The sequence below is a fragment of the Idiotropiscis lumnitzeri genome, chromosome 6 (assembly GCF_059441095.1).
Source record: "Idiotropiscis lumnitzeri isolate Australia: NSW breed Sydney's pygmy pipehorse chromosome 6, RoL_Ilum_1.0, whole genome shotgun sequence".
NCBI lineage: Eukaryota > Metazoa > Chordata > Actinopteri > Syngnathiformes > Syngnathidae > Idiotropiscis > Idiotropiscis lumnitzeri.
In genome coordinates, this window is record NC_142396.1 from 2,411,956 (window position 1) to 2,431,479 (window position 19,524).

The 19,524-nt window shown below is 42.8% G+C and overlaps 1 protein-coding gene across 9 annotated transcripts in view; it reads right to left on the bottom strand.

Moving 5' to 3' along the window:
• Positions 1 to 1,295: 1,295 nt before the first annotated feature.
• LOC148334494 (unconventional myosin-IXAa-like) overlaps positions 1,296 to 19,524 on the bottom strand; it is a 74,223-nt gene continuing 55,994 nt past the window's right edge. For 4 of the 9 annotated variants that reach the window (XM_088297443.1, XM_088297442.1, XM_088297438.1 and 1 more), the window contains 19 exons: positions 17,556 to 18,587; positions 17,159 to 17,228; positions 15,882 to 15,979; positions 15,585 to 15,688; positions 13,147 to 13,367; positions 12,771 to 12,887; positions 12,350 to 12,538; positions 11,329 to 11,376; positions 11,127 to 11,238; positions 10,622 to 10,683; positions 10,344 to 10,536; positions 9,518 to 9,646; positions 9,311 to 9,416; positions 8,885 to 9,016; positions 8,463 to 8,586; positions 6,926 to 6,979; positions 6,262 to 6,473; positions 5,836 to 5,978; positions 1,296 to 4,931 (listed from right to left, as the gene is read on the bottom strand). In XM_088297443.1, coding sequence (XP_088153569.1) covers positions 4,534 to 4,931; positions 5,836 to 5,978; positions 6,262 to 6,473; positions 6,926 to 6,979; positions 8,463 to 8,586; positions 8,885 to 9,016; positions 9,311 to 9,416; positions 9,518 to 9,646; positions 10,344 to 10,536; positions 10,622 to 10,683; positions 11,127 to 11,238; positions 11,329 to 11,376; positions 12,350 to 12,538; positions 12,771 to 12,887; positions 13,147 to 13,367; positions 15,585 to 15,688; positions 15,882 to 15,979; positions 17,159 to 17,228; positions 17,556 to 18,587 — 3,544 coding nt within the window. In that variant the 3' untranslated portion in view covers positions 1,296 to 4,533. Of the gene's footprint in view, positions 4,932 to 5,835; positions 5,979 to 6,261; positions 6,474 to 6,925; positions 6,980 to 8,462; positions 8,587 to 8,884; positions 9,017 to 9,310; positions 9,417 to 9,517; positions 9,647 to 10,343; positions 10,537 to 10,621; positions 10,684 to 11,126; positions 11,239 to 11,328; positions 11,377 to 12,349; positions 12,539 to 12,770; positions 12,888 to 13,146; positions 13,368 to 15,584; positions 15,689 to 15,881; positions 15,980 to 16,705; positions 16,913 to 17,158; positions 17,229 to 17,555; positions 18,588 to 19,524 lie in introns of all 9 variants that reach the window. The other 5 variants (XM_088297446.1, XM_088297439.1, XM_088297445.1 and 2 more) reach the window with 4 other exon arrangements.

A 19,524-nucleotide genomic window follows, 5' to 3' on the forward strand; every position in this document is an offset into this window, starting at 1 on the left:
ATTACAGGTAGACTTCAATAGCTGTTTCGGGTGCCGTCCGCTCTACACATGGTGTGATAAGCACATTCTGCCACTTTCTAAGTGCAGTGTGAAAAGGCCAAGTTGTTTCCAGCATGAACACACTTGTAGCAATATATATATATATATATATATATATATATATATATATATATATATATTCATCCTAGAACATAGGTCTCCATCGCTGTGCCCATAAAGAAAACAGCCACGGGGCTATTTAGCTCACCGGCGATGGGACATTGTGATTTTCAAGGAATGTTGTAGAAGGGATCATTTGAAAATGGAAACGCTGGCAGTGATTTCTAAAAATTAAGTGTCGCATATTGATAGCTCTATAATTATTATTAAGACAGTATAATAACACAATTACAGGTCGTTTGAGCACATTTGTTATTTCAGAAGAGTGTATCAAACTGAAAGCCTTTTGCACAAAATATTCGTCAAGGTTCCAGCGACCCATCCAAACAACTTTTCTTCAATTTCGATACATTTTCAAAGTATGGCAGATAAGATTCTTTTATTCCTTTGCACTCTTCTTCACCTCAAGCTTGATGCTGTCGTTGTTGTTAAATCACTCGAGGGGCCTGAGGATAATCCTCAAAAGCGCTAGACTCGCGTGTGGGAGTAGCGGGGGGAATGGATGACGTAAAGTCGGGGAGCTTTCGTTCTCAATCCTGATTGGTTCAGTTAACTGTCTCCATTGTAAATGGACCAATGGGTGCTGCTTCTGAATTGTGGGCCAGCCTCTTGGACAGAAGGGAACCCCCCTAAAACATGCCTTGGGCTTGCAAAGGTTTGTGCTCCCCCGAGGTCGCCATTAAAGACAATTCAAATAAAATACTTCTAAACCTGAACGTGTAATTGACGCTGAGAGCAAATGGAAAGTCGTGACTAATGTGACGTTCGTAAGCTGTGATGTCACTTTCAGTCGCCAGCAAGTAGCCGGTTGGCAGTGCAAGGCAAAATGGCCGCATCCAGGTGGATTTTTCTTGCCCAATTCATCTTCCACTCATGCAATATTCATCACGATTCAAAGTTTTTATAGAACATATTATTGTGAAGAATTGTTGACTTGATTTGACTAAATTATGTCGTAAATGTCAATGTTCAACCAATCAAAGCGTTCCTTTCATGCAACAGAGTAACTACGCCTTTGCTAATGAAGGATAAATTAATATAAAAAAAAGACTTGTGAAAAATATACGATAATGAACATGTTGGGTTATTTTAAAACATTTCCATAAATTCGCAAGATTTTTTGGTGAACAAGCCTGAACAATTTCCCCAATAGTCTTTTATTTTTTTTCTTCCAACCATAGACATGTTTGCATCATTAAAATAATCATAGTTAAAAACAAAAAGTAACACAAATTGCACCTTGTATATAATCATGTCCAGGGTGGCGCAAGACAAAAACATAGTTTCATTTTTCTTTCCTGGCCTCATATCACTTGATCGTACACAGGATAATATATCCTTCATAACAAATCCTTTGAAAGCAATCGACCGCAGAATGCATGGACATAAATAAAACAAACATACTTACAGACAGTACATACATACACCGTGTATAAAAGAGGAACAAAAAGGACCCGAGAAAGCAGAGCATGCCTTCCAGTGACATTTACATTCACGTTCACCCCCCGCCCCCCTGGACATTATGCGTTATGACATGAAGAAATAATATTGAACAAAAGTCACTTTTTGTCCATTCAGCCCCTTTTTTTTGCGTGACAAGTCAAGTAAGGAGGGGGAAAGCTGCTTAACACGGAGCGTGTCGCACAGAGAGACAACTTTTGCAGTTCTACTTGCGGTGGTGGTGGTTATACACAGCTACCGGTGAGGCCTTTAGAAACCTGACCGCACGAGACCGACACCGAGAAATATTTGGATGCTACGTGTTTTGGTTTCTGCGTGTTAAATGCTACGAAGGTCCGCGGGCGAGTGGACGGAAGCGCTGTTGTTGAGCTAAAACGAAAAGGAGGAGGAGGAGGAAGTCAGAAGTATTTGGACAATTGCCTTCATGTATGTGAAGTAAGACCGGAAGAAGAGATTTATTTAAAAAAAAAAAAAAAAAAAAAATGGCTTTTACTATTTGTGATTTGATGCCCAGTGGTATGTTGAAGACGCACTGGCTAATTCGAGTCTAGTTGGATTTAACTTAAAAATAAATAAATAAATACATTTATCAGTATGTGTACAGTATAATGTAGACATACTCAGTAAGATGGCGTAATCGTCATCATTTTTCACAGATGAGAATTTATGCCTCTGAGTCAAGACCGTAACTTTTTTTTTCGTTTTTATTTCGTATTGACTCAATTTCTTTTTAATTCAGTTAGTATTGAATTGAGTTTTAAGAGAAAGCTTGTTGTTTTTAAGTTTAATTTAGTTTTTATTAATTTAAGTATTAGATTTAGTTTTGTTTAAAAAAAAATTGTTGAGTGCAAGGGGGGGAAAAAAGTCATTTTGTGTAATACGTTCATGTTATTGTGTAATAAAGTACAATTCTGAAGTGACTGACCTTGGTTCCTCAGTAGTGCCGTATGTACAGCAATACCGAAATAAAAACATTTAAAATGAACCCCGAAAGTTCATGTATGATATTAATCAACAAAAATGAATCGACCTGTGACCTGATAAGCCGGGTCACTCGTATTTAAGGCAGCAAAAGAAAGGAACGGTTCATGATCCAAAGCATACCACATCGCGCGTCAGGCACGACGGAGGCTGCAAACAATCCATTGCGAAGGCGTGTAGCAAACTTACTTTTTAATGACATCATCGTCCAAATACTTTTGAGTCGCAGGAAAAGGGAGACTACGCATAAAATAATGCATCTCATACTTCATAAGTAAGACCAATTTTGGCGGGGGGTTGTGAAAACGCTTCACTTCAAGCCAAAAGTCTAGACTTCCATCAAATCTCGACCATCGTCCAAATATTTCGATGGACTGACCTGTAGAATACGAGCGTGTACGTGTGAACTGAGACGTCATCTCCCCAGTCGACCCCCCTGCCCCCTCCCCCCAAAAAAACAAGCAATCAACAAAAAGCCTGTTTAGTGTTGCCCAACAGAAACTTAGCATATCAATAATATATCAGTGACAGCGCACGTTAGCACAGCAAGAATTCAAAGGAAGGAAAGAAAATTGCGTGGTGACGTCGTAACACTGATGCTCACAAGCGTGGCACTGGAATGAACGCGTTTCACTTGCGCGCTATGTACATGTCATTCTCGTCATCACCCAACCCTCCACGCCGCACCGTACGCGTTTGGGTTCGCCTCCCAGCGGGGAGGGGGGGCACCCTGGACTGGTCGCCAGTCAATCGCAAGGACAAACAGTCATTCCGGCTCACAACCGCACCTGCGGACAATTTGGGAGTCGCCAATCACGCGAATGGGCTTGCACATGGTAAGGAGCAGTGATGGAACCTCGGGAATGCGAGGCGGGAGTGCTAACCACTCCTCCACCGTGTCGACTCGTTGATCTTTTCACCATGACGACGGGCGTACTTGCGTGTGGCAAAAGCTGGGAAATGAACCTTGAATGGACCACTGGAGGAAATGGATGATTTTAGCCTTCTTCCCAACGAGGGCCGAACAATTCACCAAATTCAAATCAACACTGTAATGTCGGCCAATTGAATTTGCAAATCGCAAAGGCTGTAATTGGAAACACAAAATGAAAAAATTTCGGCCGGTCGGTCGGCTTGATTTTTTTTTTCTATTAATATCGTTGCAGTGCACGTTTTCATAAGAGTTTCATGAAACGCGGTCACGCCACAGAGTTTTTTGCATTATTGCCGTAATCTGATTTTTGATTGAGTGACTTCTGTTTAGGCCACACTTGCTTGGCAGAATTTTGTGACGTAATTAAAAGACTGCAAGTTAAAGTGTCTTGGTAAGTTAGCAATTCTCATAGGAGATAAATTAACCGATTTTCACATAAATTATTTTAGCCAAAGCCTCACCTGAAAGGCCCCCCAAAAATTTGCATAATAAATCTAATGTTGTTTCTTGTATTCCAGATCAATGTATCACTTGTTTGTTAAAAAATGACATGGGAAGATATTATTGATCAAAAAAATAACCGCATATTAAATTGCAATGGTGAGGGGAAAAAAAAAATAAACACAATGACTTCTCAAAATTGTTCAGCCCTGTTTGTTACCGCGTCATGTGTGACGTGTCGTCCCGCTCTTTGCAGGAAGTCAAACGGACGAGCATGCAGCATCTTGGCTGGTGTGTAAACGTGATAAACGGGCTTAGCTTAGCATAGTTCAGCCTAGCTGAGCGCTTCAGTCGTTATGGCGACAAGCAGAAGAAGAAAGATGACCCTGCAAAGTTCAGTTGCATTTCCTTCTTCTCAGACTTCTTCCACGCTCTGGCTCAGTGCTCACCTGCTCTGCCGAGGGGGGGTACGCACGGGGCGACCCCCGTGACCAGCCTCGGACAAACCTGAAACTCGAGGTCCCGCGTCTTCGGACCGCCTTCCGACCCCGCCGGCGTCACACCATGAACTCGTTGCTGCCATACAGAACCAGCTGCTGCGGCGCCGAGCCGAACTCGGGCTCCCTGTGGTGTCCGCCGGACGGTTCCCGCGGCGAGCTGCGGCTCAGGCGGAGCCTGTGGCCGGCTCGGCTCTTCCCGGGCCGTCGCTCCGACTCGGACGCGTCGCCCGCCACAGCCGCCTCCGCCGCCGCTCCCGGGCTGTAGGAGGCCAGCAGTGGTCCCGACGACGACGAGCGGAAGCGGTAGTGAGGGGACGGTGAGGTGGACGGCGGCTGATGGGAGCAGTAGGAGGAGTCGGCGGAGTCCACCGAGTCGGGATGGCGGCGCATGGGTCGCCTGCTCTTTGCCTCCCATTTTCTGAAGCCACAAGCACCAGACTCTGTGGATGACACAACTGTTTGGAATATGGGAATAGTTCAAACGACAATTGATTTACACGCACACAAAAAACGGAAAATATAATGGCACCAATATCACTTTGAAGCGATCGCGTTTCCCTGGCTTCTCCCTGATACACGGAATGTCGTGTATTTTTATGCCATTTTGGATATGGAATTTTTTAACTTTTCCGACTCATTTGTCGGGCAACCCAGAGCCTGGCAGAATATTTCATGAATTTTTTTAAATATCCCAAATTTTAGAATTATTAAAACATAATTTAATGCAGAATTTTGGACACAGAATTCAATGATGGTGATTTTTTTTTTTGCATTAAAATTTATGCAGAATTTTTTGGGCACTTCATTTTTTTACTTTTAATTATTATTTTACTTTTCATTTTACTAAATGTTCATTTTTGACCCCGAATTTAGAATTTTAATGCGGAATTTTGACTTTGGATTTAGAATCTTTGACACTGAATTTTCCCTGAATATAGAATTTTTTAAAACAATTTTAACAAAGAATTTTTTAGCCAGATTTTTTTGCTGGAAGTTAGACAAAATTTATGATTTATTTTACACTGATTTTTTTTACTTTGAATTTTTTTTACTGAATCCGAATTTTTGACACTGAATTTTCCACAGAATTTGTGACAATGTTTGACACTCAAATCAGATTTTTTTCAAGTTAATTAATTTTTTTACTGTTTATATATATAAAAAAAAAAAAAACAGTGCCTCTGTACGTCTTGCTTTCACTTTTCCGGAACACTCACTATTCATATCACATCTTTTTTTTCCTCCTCTGAGCAAGAATATGTGACTCATATCTAATTCCTGTTTCTCCCATGTTGATTACTCTCATTACTCAGTTTATGAGTTTCTAGTCATGTTATATGATTTTGGTTAGGCCCTTACCGGGAAGCTCCGCGGCGGCACCCTCCATTTCCACGGTGATGTTCTCTGAGCTGTCCGCTGTGCCGATGGACGCTTCCGATTCAGGAGTTTCGTCGTCGGAAGCTCGCGGTTCCAAGATCAACATCTCGTATGTCAGCTCCTCCCTGCAAAAATACCGGAATTAGAATAATTGACTAACTACCACCGAAAAACTTTTGCCTGCATGCAATTCTATAAACTCACATGCGAACAGACAAAACGGCTAGCACAAGTAGCGGAAGTTTTTTTGCGTAATTCTGCTTGGTAGCTAATCAACGAATGGTGAGCGAAGAAAAAAATTGTGTATTATTTATGCAATCCTGCTAACCAACTATTGAAGTCGTAACTTTCGAAATCACTAATCAACAAACCAATCACAGCAACGTAGGATGACGTGATGCGTCATACTTTTCTTTCTGCAGACTCTCGATCTGCTCGGTGAGGATCCGCTCCTCTTGCTGCATAGCGAGCTGTTGCTGCTCGCTCAGCGGGGCCTCGGCCGGTTCTTCGCCGCCCGTTCCCGTGCCCTCGGCGTCCGCCACCGCAGGCGGGAGCGCCGTCCTCGGGCTGAGCGGCGGCGACTGCGCGTGGCCAGCGCTTTGCCGGACGCGGCTTTTGCTCTTGAAGTTGGAACACAGACAAAAAGGAAAAGTGCGCTTCTTAATACGACGTCTTGTTCAAAATGTATTTAAAAAAAAAAAAAAAAAACAGTCATGGAGAAAGACACTGGAGGCTTCCTAAAAATACACTTTGGATGTTTACAACGTACAGATGTTCTAATCAAAACAACACTGCTAACAAAGTGGGACGGATGCTCGTAAGACACTCACACATTCCTAGAAAGTTGTGAACCTCAGTCTGGAAGCGTTAGGGAGCGTCTGGTGGTTTGAAAGATTTTTCGAAGTTTTTGCCACCCACAGGTAGATTTAGACCTAATATTGCGCATCCATTTGTTGTGGGGGATTTTTGGTCTTACTAGCAGGCAGACGGGACAAGTGTGGGGACGGGTCGGGACAGACAAAGGTGGTGGTGGTGATGGGTGGGGGGCACGTGGAGAAGGGGGCATACATACCGGAGTGGCAGTGCGGGCTACGCTCATAAACCTAACAGCGATTAGTACAGGTTTCTGGAAGGAGGGGTTGGGGGTAGGAAGGGAGGACAAATTGGGGTTAGGGAGGCTTGAGGGCTTGACAGCCGGCTGTCATTATTCAGTACGACTCGGAATCCAGTTTAGACAGTTGAACCACGCATCTCATGCAAATAAGCCAATGCTCATCCTGTGAGAACAGCTTGCATTATCATGGCAACCAGGGGCGAGATATATATATATATATATATATATATATATATATATATATATATATATATATATATGTATATATATATATACAGTGGAACCTCGGTTCTCGACCATAATCCGTTCCTGAACCCTGTTCGAAAAGCGAATTGTTCGAACACCGAAACCATTCCTTTGCTGCTTGCACTGACTTTCTTTGGAGGCATGATTAGGGGCTAAAACACTTCATACACCGATATAAAACGCGAGAGCAAAACGCAGCACGTCCGCACACGACAACAGTTGGTCACAATGAGACCAAGAGAACGATCTACACCCGTACGCCGCTCAGCATCCCACCCTCGCGTACGCACTCACGCGTCGTACCGGCGTTCGAACTACAAGGTTTGTTCGAACTGCGAAGCAAGAATTTCTCTATTTTTTTGTTCGAACTCAGAGTCGTTCCAGAACCGAGGTTCCACTGTGTGTATATATATATATATATATATATATATATATAGAATTAAAATTAGAAATCCCTTTATTGTCATTGTACTCAAGAGTGCAACGAGATTAGAGGGCTCCCCTCTCCAGTGCAATACAACAATAATACAGACAAATATATAAATTAGATAAATAAACAAGAGAGTTTTTTTTTAAGCATTTTTGAAGATGTGCCGCTACTTTGCACCTATATATATATATATATATATACGGTGTTTTTTTGTTGTTGTTTTTTTTGTTTTTTTTGAAGGTGCGACGCTACTTCGCGGATTTTCAGTTTTCGCGGGTGGTCTCGGTCCCCATTAACCGCGATAACCGGGGGTTCACTGTATATATATATATATAATATAATATAATATCTATATAATATAATATATATATATATATATAAATGTATAATATATATATATATTATATAATATATATATATAATATATCTATGTATAATATAATATATATATATATATATATATATATATATATAAATATATATATATACAGAGAGAGAGAGAGAGATTTATTTTAACTATTAACTCCGTTTTGAAAAAGGGAGGAAAGTTGGAATGCTACTTAAATTCTTTTCGATCATTTCATTTTGCATTGCACACACACAAGGTGCAACAAAAGTAAGTATACCCCTGAGGGAAAATGTTGAAATTGTCTGGACCATTTTTGCTGTGGCAAAAACACAAAGCAAAAATGTGTTTTAATGGATAAACGTGAGGCGAATAAGCTGCAAACACGCCTGCCAGCTGCATCATGGAGCCGAGAAGTGCGCGGACATTCGATGACGAGCGAGGAGACTGGCGGTCCGGCGCCACGCTCTTACCATGGACCTCCTGACGTGGGTCAGTTGGCTCTTAGCTTTGCTCTCGGCAAACTCCAGACTGTTGATGTCCTTCAGGCGCGCTTTATACTTGCTCATCTGCTCATTGATGATCAGCTCCACGCACCTGGGGCCCATGAAACAATCAATGAATTAAACCTTTAAAAAATGGCAGGATTTGACTGTGTGATGCAAAATAAATTTTGCCTGAGCACAAAAAGAGAAAATCCACATGGTATGCAAACTCCTGATCCTAAACTGCGAGTATGGGCTGTATTTTAATTAATTTGAAATTAGATTAGAAGATTAAACTTGAAAGGCGATCATTATGATATTTTGTGTTGTAGGAATAGAAAACAAAGACAGGATGTGACGTGGAAGGGTCCAATCATTTGATTTGCGCCAAGTTCGACGAGTGGACGTACGCTGTGGTCCTGCTGATGTCCTGAACGCTCTGCAGAGGGTCGATGGTGTTGGGGCAACGCAGGACGCACGGGGCGAAGACGATGGCCAGCGCGTTGGCCGACATCCTGTTGGTGTCCTCCTGCAGTGCAATCCTAAAACCAAAACACTTTACTCTCGGATTGATGCCTTCTTTTATGCTGATCAGTGATATATATATATATATATATATATATATATATATATATATATATATATATATATATATATATATATATATATATATATATATATTTATATATATCACTTGGAAATACAAAATGAAACCAAAGTTGCCAGTTAAGGACGTGACTCATTGATTGTTCTTCACCTTATTTCATATTCCCGTTCCCAATTTAAAAAAATGAACAAATTGCGATGTACATTGCGAGTGCTGCGTCGATGCTCACCTGACCAGATGGAAGATGAGCCGTTCCAGCGTGCTGAGGTGCGTGCGGGTCAGTTGTTCGATGACAGAGTACACGCCTCGGATCGCCTCCCGCTTGTCGGGTTGACCTGACCCCACAAAAAAAAAAACATCAGCACGCAGGACGATTGTTGACCTTCACATTTGGAAAGCATCGGCGCTTGACTTCAGAGTCACGTGATGAGCTTACCCATGGCTCGGAGAAACTCCTCGTAGAGCTCAAATGTCATGAGAGGGCTGGGCAGGTCGCGGAGCCACTGCTTGAGCACGCTGGCGATGACGTGGATGTTGTAATCGTCCAAGTTGACGCTGCTCACATCTGGAATGGAACGACAAACAAGTGTAGTGAGTCGCCTTCACGTTTAAGTGCAACTCACGCCTTCACTGTCCTGCAATGTCAATCGTGCCTTTACTGTTGCCGGTCCTTCCCTAGGGGATGAGCTCTCGTTAAATGTCAGGCAAGTCCCGCCCCCTCTCTGTCCACTTTGAAGACACATTTTGACTCTTTAACTTTCAACTCAACACGAGACTGTCGCTGTTCTACTCTTCTTTTGGCATCTATTGTTTGTCTTTTAATTTGTGTTCTAATTTCCCGCTAATTTTGTGACACCATATGGAAAGCGCTTTTGTTACAGCTCCCGCTTTTGTGAATCACACAATAGAAATAAAGTATTGTATTATTAAAAAAATAATAATAATAATAATAATAATACAACAGTTTTATGAAGAAAATATGAAGATTCATTTTCCCCTTCGCTACTTGGTAGTATTGTTGATTGCTTTGTCCGCATTTGTATCTACTGTCTGTTCAAATATAAGGTGCTTTAAGGCAAATATAACATATAAATAATTAATTTTTTGTTGAACCTATTTAATGAGGACATATCAATTTGAGATTAAAAACCTCTTTCAAAGGGAGTGCAGGTCAAGAGGCAGCAACAAAAAAAAAAAAAAAAAAAAAAAGTCGAGGGCATATTTCACAGAATATGTCAATTTATTTATTTTTTCAAACTCACCCGTGTCCAGCCCCTGACGCAGTTCCTTGATTTTATTGGTGGAGCCCGACTTTCTGTAGATTCCCTCCGTGTAGAGTCCGTGCATCTCGATGTAGTTGATGAGCTTCTCCACCAGTTGGGGCACGTTACGCTCCTCGCTGGTCAGTCTCGAGAGCTCCACGCCAAACTGACGAGGCGACAGCTCCGGGTCGTACTTGGTGACACAAACAAGAGTCCCATTAAGAAAATAAAATACAAAACGGGGGCTTAACGAAGCTTTAGGAAGCATCGGCGCCTACCTTTTTACTGCACTTGGTGGCCATCTTGGAGCAGCACTTTCTGTGGCAGGCGTAGCGACAGACTGCAACACAGCACACAACAAGTCTGTGGTCGGAATCCTGAAAAGATTCAGCCGAGGCATCCGATTGGTTGACCGGCACTTATAAAGTGCTAACTCGATTGAAGATGGCATTAGGAAAGAGGGCGGGAAGTTTAATCCAATTTTTTGCCTCTCTGAGAACAAAGATAAGTGTAAGGTAAGTGAGTTAGTGAGAACATTAGGAATGGCGGGATTTTGTGAATTTCTCGCAAGTCACTTGAGACTTCAGAAAAAGAGAGTTGAGCTCGGTATTTGCACTGAGTGACAGCAATTTCAACCATTTTCGGATATTTTGTCCAATTTGTTTCAAGTATTTCCAATGGGACCACCGTACAGCTTGATATCAAAACGTCGTCATCGCTTGTATGGTAAATGTGTGATGTTTTCAAAGATGTCTCGTAATTCGTCGGTCCGTTGGTGCTCACGTTTGCAAACGCAGGCTCGGTCCATCATCCAGATGAGAGAGGAGCAATACTCGCAATATGTGGGGATGCTGTACTGTGTGGATTTGAAGATGTGGCCGTTGTGCTCCTCAACCTGCAGGGGGAGGGCCAGTGAAGGCCACATCAGGAATGCATAAATGATAAAAAAAAAAAAAAAAAAAAAAGGTTTCTATTTTTAACTCACAATGTCCGTTTCCTTCTTGCGCGACTTCTTGCGCTCTCGTTTGGCAGCCTGGAAAGAAAAGACATGGGATGTTCTTTGAACTGAATTTGAGCTGGCTTTTTGTCATTTCTTCAAAGGTAATGCCATAGTAAAGTGAAAAAAGGACATTGCTGGCATTTGAATCTGGCTGGCAAATCACCCCCTTTCAAACACAAGTAAAAGAAGCCACATAATCAGCTAGTTATTTTTGGGGGGGTGAAATTAAGACAGCAAAAAGAAGAAATGTACCTTGGACCAAATTCTGAGCCAGAAGCGTCTTAGTTAATGAAACTGTGACACTTTCAACTGCCAGCCCAGTTAAAATGGATATTTGACGTCTCTAGCCGTCAATGGCAGTGAAAGCGTGTGAACTTTTTGGGTTGAATATACCCAATATATATATATATATATATATATATATACACATTATATATATATATATATGTATATATATATATATATATATATACACATTATATATATATATATATATATATATATATATATATATATATATATATATATATATATATATATATGTATATATATATATATATATATATACACATTATATATATATATATATATATATATATATATATATATATATATATATATATTTATTTATTTTATTTTTTTTTCTTTAATTTAGAAAAGGGCTATAACAAATTCTGCAATAAAAACGGCAACAAGTTAACTGTAAAAACAACACACATGCTTTGCGACACAGTGTTGTGTTGGGACAAATGCAAGAAATTTGACTTTCCAAAGACAGCTCGAGTTACAGCCAACCATGGCCCATCTACCGAGCCTCAAGTTATTCGCTCTTTTTACAATGCTCTAAGATGCCACAAGGTGACGCCGAAGCACCAGAATAAAAGGAAAGAAGTCATTGGTGTCAAGGAAGTATGTTGAAGTGACATACCTTTGCGGTATATTTACAGTTTCAACTCTTCATCCAGGCATTTGGCAACATTTTTCCACCCATTCAGCTTCTTCTTACCCTGCCGATGGTCCCCTCCATGGGCTTGTACTCGGTCATGAACTCGTCCAGGAAGACCTTGAAGGTGTTCACCCACACCTTGACCGGCGACTCGCTCCAGTCGCGCTGCTCCAGCCGCATGGTTTTCTCCAGGATGTGCTCGAACAAGGCGTACAGGTCCTTGTAACGGATACTCTTCCCGTCGTCCATCTGCCCGGCGACATGGAACGCGACCTCTGGTTAGTTCAGCTCCTTTGTACATTTCATGGTTTGCCATATATGGTACTCAAGTCACACCAACTAAGACAACTGCGTGTTTTAACATACTTGCCCCCCCCAGCCCCCTCCCAAATTTCTTTCTCAGAGTTCAGTTGTATTGAAATTTAAAGTACAATACATTCATTGAATCATTATTTATTTATTTTTTCTAAATTATATTTACAGCCAGGGCGGTGGAATACGAGTTGAAGATGTTGATGCGGAACTCCTTCAGGGCTTTCTTGAAGACCACATCCACCATGGTGTCTTTCTTGCCGTTTTCACTCTCTAGGTCCGCAATCTGAAAGTACACAAAAGTCAAAAGGTAAAAAAAAACAAGGGCTGTCAAGTGATTACATTTTTGAACCAAATCAATCTCCCAAAAAAAAAAAAATCCATGATTAATTGTGATTAATCGCATTTTTTAATGGCTATTTTGGGCATTAATACGGTTGTGCCTTGAAGAGTGCCGTTTCACGTTACTAGATGAGGTCATCAAAATATTAGAAACGCCTCTCAAGCACAATAACGAGCATATTTTTTAGAGTCTAGTAGTCGACCTTCTTCAGGAGGAAGTCGTTCATGGTGCGATAGTCGTGAGCCGAGCTGAGGATGTGCAGCGCGTCGTTCTGCCACTGGGCGGGTTCCAGAGCCACGCTGCTGATCTTGAGGCTGCGCCGGCGCTTCATCTTGGGAGACGGCTCCTTGTTCTCCTTGCTGTCCCGCTCCCCCTGCGGGGATCTGGCCTCCAGATCTGGACTGCGAGGAGGGGACGGGCCCTCTGGTGGACGAACAGAGAAGGAAAAAAGCCACAGTTATAATAATAATTTGGGATTTTTCAAGATCATTAGTTTTTTTGTAGTTTTCCTTTTTTTTTTTTGAAAATGCTTCCTTTAGTTTAATTTGAATAGTTAGTATTTTTCCATGTGTGGACTATTTGTATAAGATCACAAACTACAATTCTCCAACAAAAATGTCATCATCCTTCTTTTGTACAAGAGCAAGACCAAAATGAATACATTTTAAATGAACAGTTGTGACACTGTCAAAAACAAATGGCAACAAGGCTTTGTTTTATTTATTTTTTTTCTCTGTTATTTTTTTTCCTTTTTTGCATTTTGTTTTCATTTTATATCGTGAATGTCTTCGGTTTTCAAATTGAGTTTCTAGTTATTTTACTTGTTTTCACTAACAATAACCAGAAAAAAAGAAGATAGTCCTAGTAGTGTCAAAAAGGTATTTATAACCCTATGATTTACGACCCCCAATAAAAGTGTTTATGACCCTAATAAAAGGTGTTAATGACCCCATGATTTATGACCCTATGATTTAACAATAACAACAAAAATAGCTATAGCCTAACAGACCCGCTGGATTTTTCACACCGCAAAAGTGTTGGTTCTGTAAAAGCAGCACCAAGACATTTGTAGATTTGGGGTAATCTGTCTCGAAGCGAAGAAACGGCCCATACTCTCCTTCTTTTCTGTATAGAACCATAATTTTACGCCCCAAAAACGTCTCGAATTTATGGATATCATGAAACCCGACTGGTCTCATTTCATCCAAACCCACAGCTCTTTGATACTCGAGCGCTTGGCGATTGACCTCTTGCGCCGTGAGTGAATTATCCGTTAAGAGAGCTAGCGAGCTAGCAAAACACAGTTGTGTACCGCGTAGATTGACCGGTACGTGCAAATGCTTTCTTTTTTTAGCAAGTATTTCACGATCCAGAAGATCCCCTATTTTGCGTTTTTCTCCCATCCCACCTCGGTTATCATTCACAATTTGGACGACAAACTCGAGATGCCCATCAAACAGGACTTGTGCGTTAGATTGTACAAGGCGATCGAGCAGATTTTGAACAGCGTTTGCACACACATCCGGGTCGCTTGACATACGAACATCCTCGTGTTGGTTTACATTTTCCCCCACCACCTCCAATTAAATCATATCCCCTGGATATACGATCGATCTCGCAAGATCCAGCTGCTCATTTATTGTGCCCATGATAGCTGTGTAAAATGCAGGAAAATCAGTGTTATCATCGGGCTCTGGTATGTTTAACGGGGCCCTTAGTTCTGTATTATTGAAACAATCTCGTATGATCACTCGATGTCCCCCTCTGTGTCCGACTGAAGCAGCTGACGAACGGTTGTTTAAACCAGCGTGTTGCGATTGCATATGACCGATTGATGTGGATGGTATGTTTGTGAAATCATCAGTTTGCATGGGTACGTGTTCATTTGGTGATGCAGTCGCGTTTGTTGCATCGTCTGACGTGGCCGGTGTGTCTGTGAAATCATCATCATCGTCATCAATTTGCATGGGCTCGTGTTCATTTGGCGTGGCAGGTACGTTTGTGACATCATTTGCCGATGCAGGTGCGTTTGTGACCTGGTCCATTGGTTCCCTTTTCCATACTGTTAGCCTATTGGTGGATGCTGAGAACTACAAACCAAGATGGCAGCCGTACATGAAGTGACAGGAAATGGGAGGGGTTATGACATACCAGGAAATGGGCGGTGTTATGACTCACCTGGCCTTGGAAAAGGCCATGACGTTACCCGGACGTCGTAAATCATAGGGGTCATAAATCATGGGGTCATAAACACCTTTTATTGGGGGTCGTAAATCATATGGTCATAAATACCTTTTTGACACTACTAGGACTATCTTCTTTTTTTACCAGAGGTGGGCATTTTAATAAATTTTGCCAGTCCGTCATTTGTCGTCAGTCACAGTCATATTTTTCAAGGCGAAAAAAATTGTATTCATTAATTGGGCGAACCCCAAAACAAAACCCAAAAATAAAAACTCAGTCAAATGAGCCCAGTTACTTCCGATCACTCTGACGGACGAAAATCCGCCTTTGCCACCGCTTCGTCTGTCCTTTTTGAAAAGTGTGCCGTTGTATCGTCACTCGTCAGCAAAACAAGTATCCGTCAGTCTGATGATGATTACCTTGTCCGTAACAAATTCTAAACAGGACATCTCTTACCGGGCGCGTCAGCCGCACTTTCACTCCTGCCGGCCAGCTTCTCCCTGGACACTTTCTTCCCGCTGCGTTTGCTTTTACTCCAGAATCGCATCTTCCCTCTCATTCTGACAAAAAAAAAAAGAATAATTAAAAACACACGCACGCACGTGTTTCACATTTCAGCAGTGAGTGACAGCACGCACACACACACACACACACACACACACACACATTCTCCTGTTTTGTTTAACTGTTAACAATCAGTGAAGATGTTAAATTTGGATCTAAATTTTTGATCCTTCACCATCGTTTACCGACCTTCCATCTTGACTGGATGTTTTCCTCAGCACCTCGACTTTGCCGAGATCTCCCGAGGACATGGTCTTATGGATCTTCTTGGGACCCTTGTGGCAATCCTGTGACGCATTACAAAGCACGACAGTGAGAAGGCACAAAGACGAGGTGTGAAGTGCTTCTCTGTTGGCTGACGGCGTTCTCGGCTGCTGCGATTGTCAATGACGAAAAAAAAACGCTTTGTCCCCCATAAAGCATCCCTACGACGACAGTCAGCATTCTCTCCTCACAGAAAGTAAGGTCAACTTGAACTTTGAAGTGAAATTTCAAGATGGTGCTAAAATGCACGACAACCTTTACAAGTCAACTCAATTTGACCTTCGTTAAACTATTTCAGAAACACCGCATTAATAACACAGACATCCGTATTCCTAGCGAAGGCCAAATTAAGTTCCCCGGTAAAGGTTCGAATGGGTATTGGGTTCATTCTGAAATTTCGCTGAACTTCCCTTACTCTTTGCGGCTGCTGTTGATATTCTTTCTTCATGCTGTATTGAATGTTGATTAGTAACAAGGAAGAGGGAGCACAGGAAGTGAAGCGTCATTAGTTGAACCATTCCAGCATGCATCATCAGCACGTATCGTCTTTGATCAGTGCGGCCGTGCAGGAGGCTACGGCCTCCTCGCGTTTCCAAGCAAAGACAATCATTTCCAACGGTTTGGTCGTGACAGAAAGAGGTTGTGAAGTTAGAAGGCGCCTCCCCAAAAAGTCGGCGGAAGTGGCGGGAAAACGGTGAAGGCCGAGGGGCGGTCCGATCCGGGGGGGCCGGGGGGGGCACGTGATTTACCATCTCGGGGTCACTGTGACAGTTGAACTTGGGGCAGGCGCGCGGGGGACACACGGATGGGGGCAGCGTGCGGGAGTGGGCGGGGACGTAGTATTCGTCGTCGTCGTCGTCCGACGGCGTGGATCCTTCCGCGTTACAGCGCGTGAGGAAGTCGGAGCGCGTCCGGGACATGCGTGGTTTCTTTTTGGGGCCCGGGCGGCCCACCTGCTGCCGGGCAACCACAGGAACATCAAAAATCGCAACTCCCGCAAGCCACGGCTCATTTTCACAAAACTAGAACCCTTTGGTAAGTTCACTTTAAAGGAGACATGATATGCAGTTTTCCCACGATTTGAAATCCTTCCCAGTTTTCTGTCAGTGAAAATATTATCACGCATCATTTAGAACAAAGTGAGTTGGTCGGCTGTAGAGCCAGCTGCAGTGTGTTAAGTGTGTATTGAGGTGTGACTCTACCTCTCTGGTTCTGGAATCATCTCTGAACATGGACAAAGACCTTCCCTGGTTCACCAAATCCTTGTCAGACCTGCAAGGAACACTTACAGTTCAATGCATACTGGCTCAGGCCTTTTGTCATGTTTGCAAACAATATGGGTCAGCTATTTCCAGATGGCAAAAAAAAATATTGAATAGTGTGATATGATCGAAACAATGATTAAAATAGACCCCAAAAGGTTTTTGTTTTGTTTTTTGTTTTGCCCCATTTCTTACAAAAAAAATTAATTAATCACAACATTCAGGGAAGTGCAAAACTGTCCAACATTTTGGCCCTGAAGTTTGTTTGCAAACAAAAGGCGTTCTAATCGGAAGTGGCAAAAAGCGCAAATGTGGTGCGGTGAAGTTTTGCACTTACTTGGAAAATGGCAGCTTGCGTCTGGGCGGCGAGAACACGGTGTTGGACGGCTTCTCCGTCATATTGACAATGACAGTCTGGGCTGAGCTCTTCTTCTGGGCTTTGGGTGGCTTGGTGTCCTGGAGCGGGCTGGGAACTTCCTGCCCGGGTGGAACCATTGTCTTTGTCTGCTGATCCGGCGGAACGGGAGAAATGCTCGGTGTGGGCTTAATGTCCACTTCTGAGGAGCAAAGGTCAGGTACATCATGAGTGGTTGAAGATGGCGAGCCCACCTCCAAACCTGATATGGGTGTCGGTTGGAAACTGGGTGGCGTTTTTCTATTTTGAGAAGTTCCTTCTGGAGTTTGGGCCACCAGCGATCCGTCTTCCAGAGGACTCTCCTTTTGCATGCTGATCAAGACCACGACAGGCTTTCGAGATGTGGACTCCCTTCTGTCCTTGTGAGACTTGCCGGGGCTTTCGCATTTTGGTTCTCGAACTGGACTTTGGTCGGAAGCGATGTAAAATGTTGCCCTTGGACCCTCCGTCCTGAAAGGTGACTCCATCTTGGGTTTTTCGTTGTGGTTTGAATCTCTCACTGGCTCTTGAGATTCCCGAGGTGCAGTCGATGGGAATCCCAAACCTCCTGAACCTTCGGTCTCCGTGTCCTGGCCAGTGAGCATCTCAAAGCTGTCAAGAGACCCGAGAGGTGAAGGTCTGCGATGGTCCTCCAGGGGACCGGTGCTGCCGTCAGCGTCCAGCTCTCCTTGAGGCGGCGCACTGACATGACCCGTGCGAACTTTGAGAAGCTCCAAGCTGAACTGGGCCTGCTCCAATTCTCGCATTCGTCTGCTCTCTCTCTTGGATCGAGTCTTGTGGCTCGCCTCGTCCACGCTCCGACTTCGATCGGAGTCTTTCTCGCCGGGTGCAGAATCATCGGTTGCTTCTCCGGAGATGTTCGGTGCGCTGTCCTGTTCCGACGAGGCAAAGTCATCATCGGGTCCTTGAAGGATGGGGGCTAGCGGTTTGTGCTGATGCTTCAGTTCTTGGAACCTAAGGATTTGAAAAAGATCCATCACCAACTTGTGATTTACTGAAGGGTTTGCAAGTGCATAACGGAAGCGGCTGAAACTCCCGTTTGATGGCAAAAGAAGCAAAAATAAAAATAAAGTTGGAGTCGCTGTAGCAGTGTCAGAAATTATTTATGCTGTCTTTCAAATTATTTGTTGGTGATAATCCCGTGGTTTGTCCGTGCGTACGACACTTGTACGAGAGGACAGCTGTCACTTGCCAACCTCGTATTGCGAATGTTGAGTTACTGTTGAGATAAAACAAGGCTGAGGTGCAAAATTGCACTTTTGATAAGCCAACTTGGAAAAATAAGATGACGTCAAACTGTCATTGATTTATTTACATTGTGCTTTTCAAAGTATTGTAGCGTCTTCAAAAGACACGACGTCAGACGTTCAGTTACCGCATTTTTTCGGAACATAAGGCGCGCCCGTATAAAAGCCGCAGCAACTAATTTTTTTTGAAAAAAAATAAAAATAATATAAAAACCGCACCAGGCTATAAGCCACAGTTTTCTATGTTGAAAAAAAAATTGAAAAACGATTTTGTACTTCGAATGCACAGAAAGGTACAGAAACAAATTGTTAAAACAGTGCCTTTTTGCACAGCAACAACTTTGCTCATTAAAACAGAACAGACCCAAGGGAAAAAAAAATAAAAAATCGAGATTTATTTCGCGTATTATTTGAACTATAGAGCGCCCCTAGTGGTGAAGGAAAAACACACAGAAAAGCCGCAGCGTTGTATTAGCCGCATGGTTCAAAATCGAGGAAAAAAGTAGCGCCCTCGAGTCCGGAAAATACGGGAGTTATCTCCTTTTTCATTGTCACAAAACGCCTAACGGTGGGCTGTCGCCGACGCCAACGCCGAGCAAACTGTTCTGTCATCCATGAAACACGGATCCCCCAGTCGTGCCGAG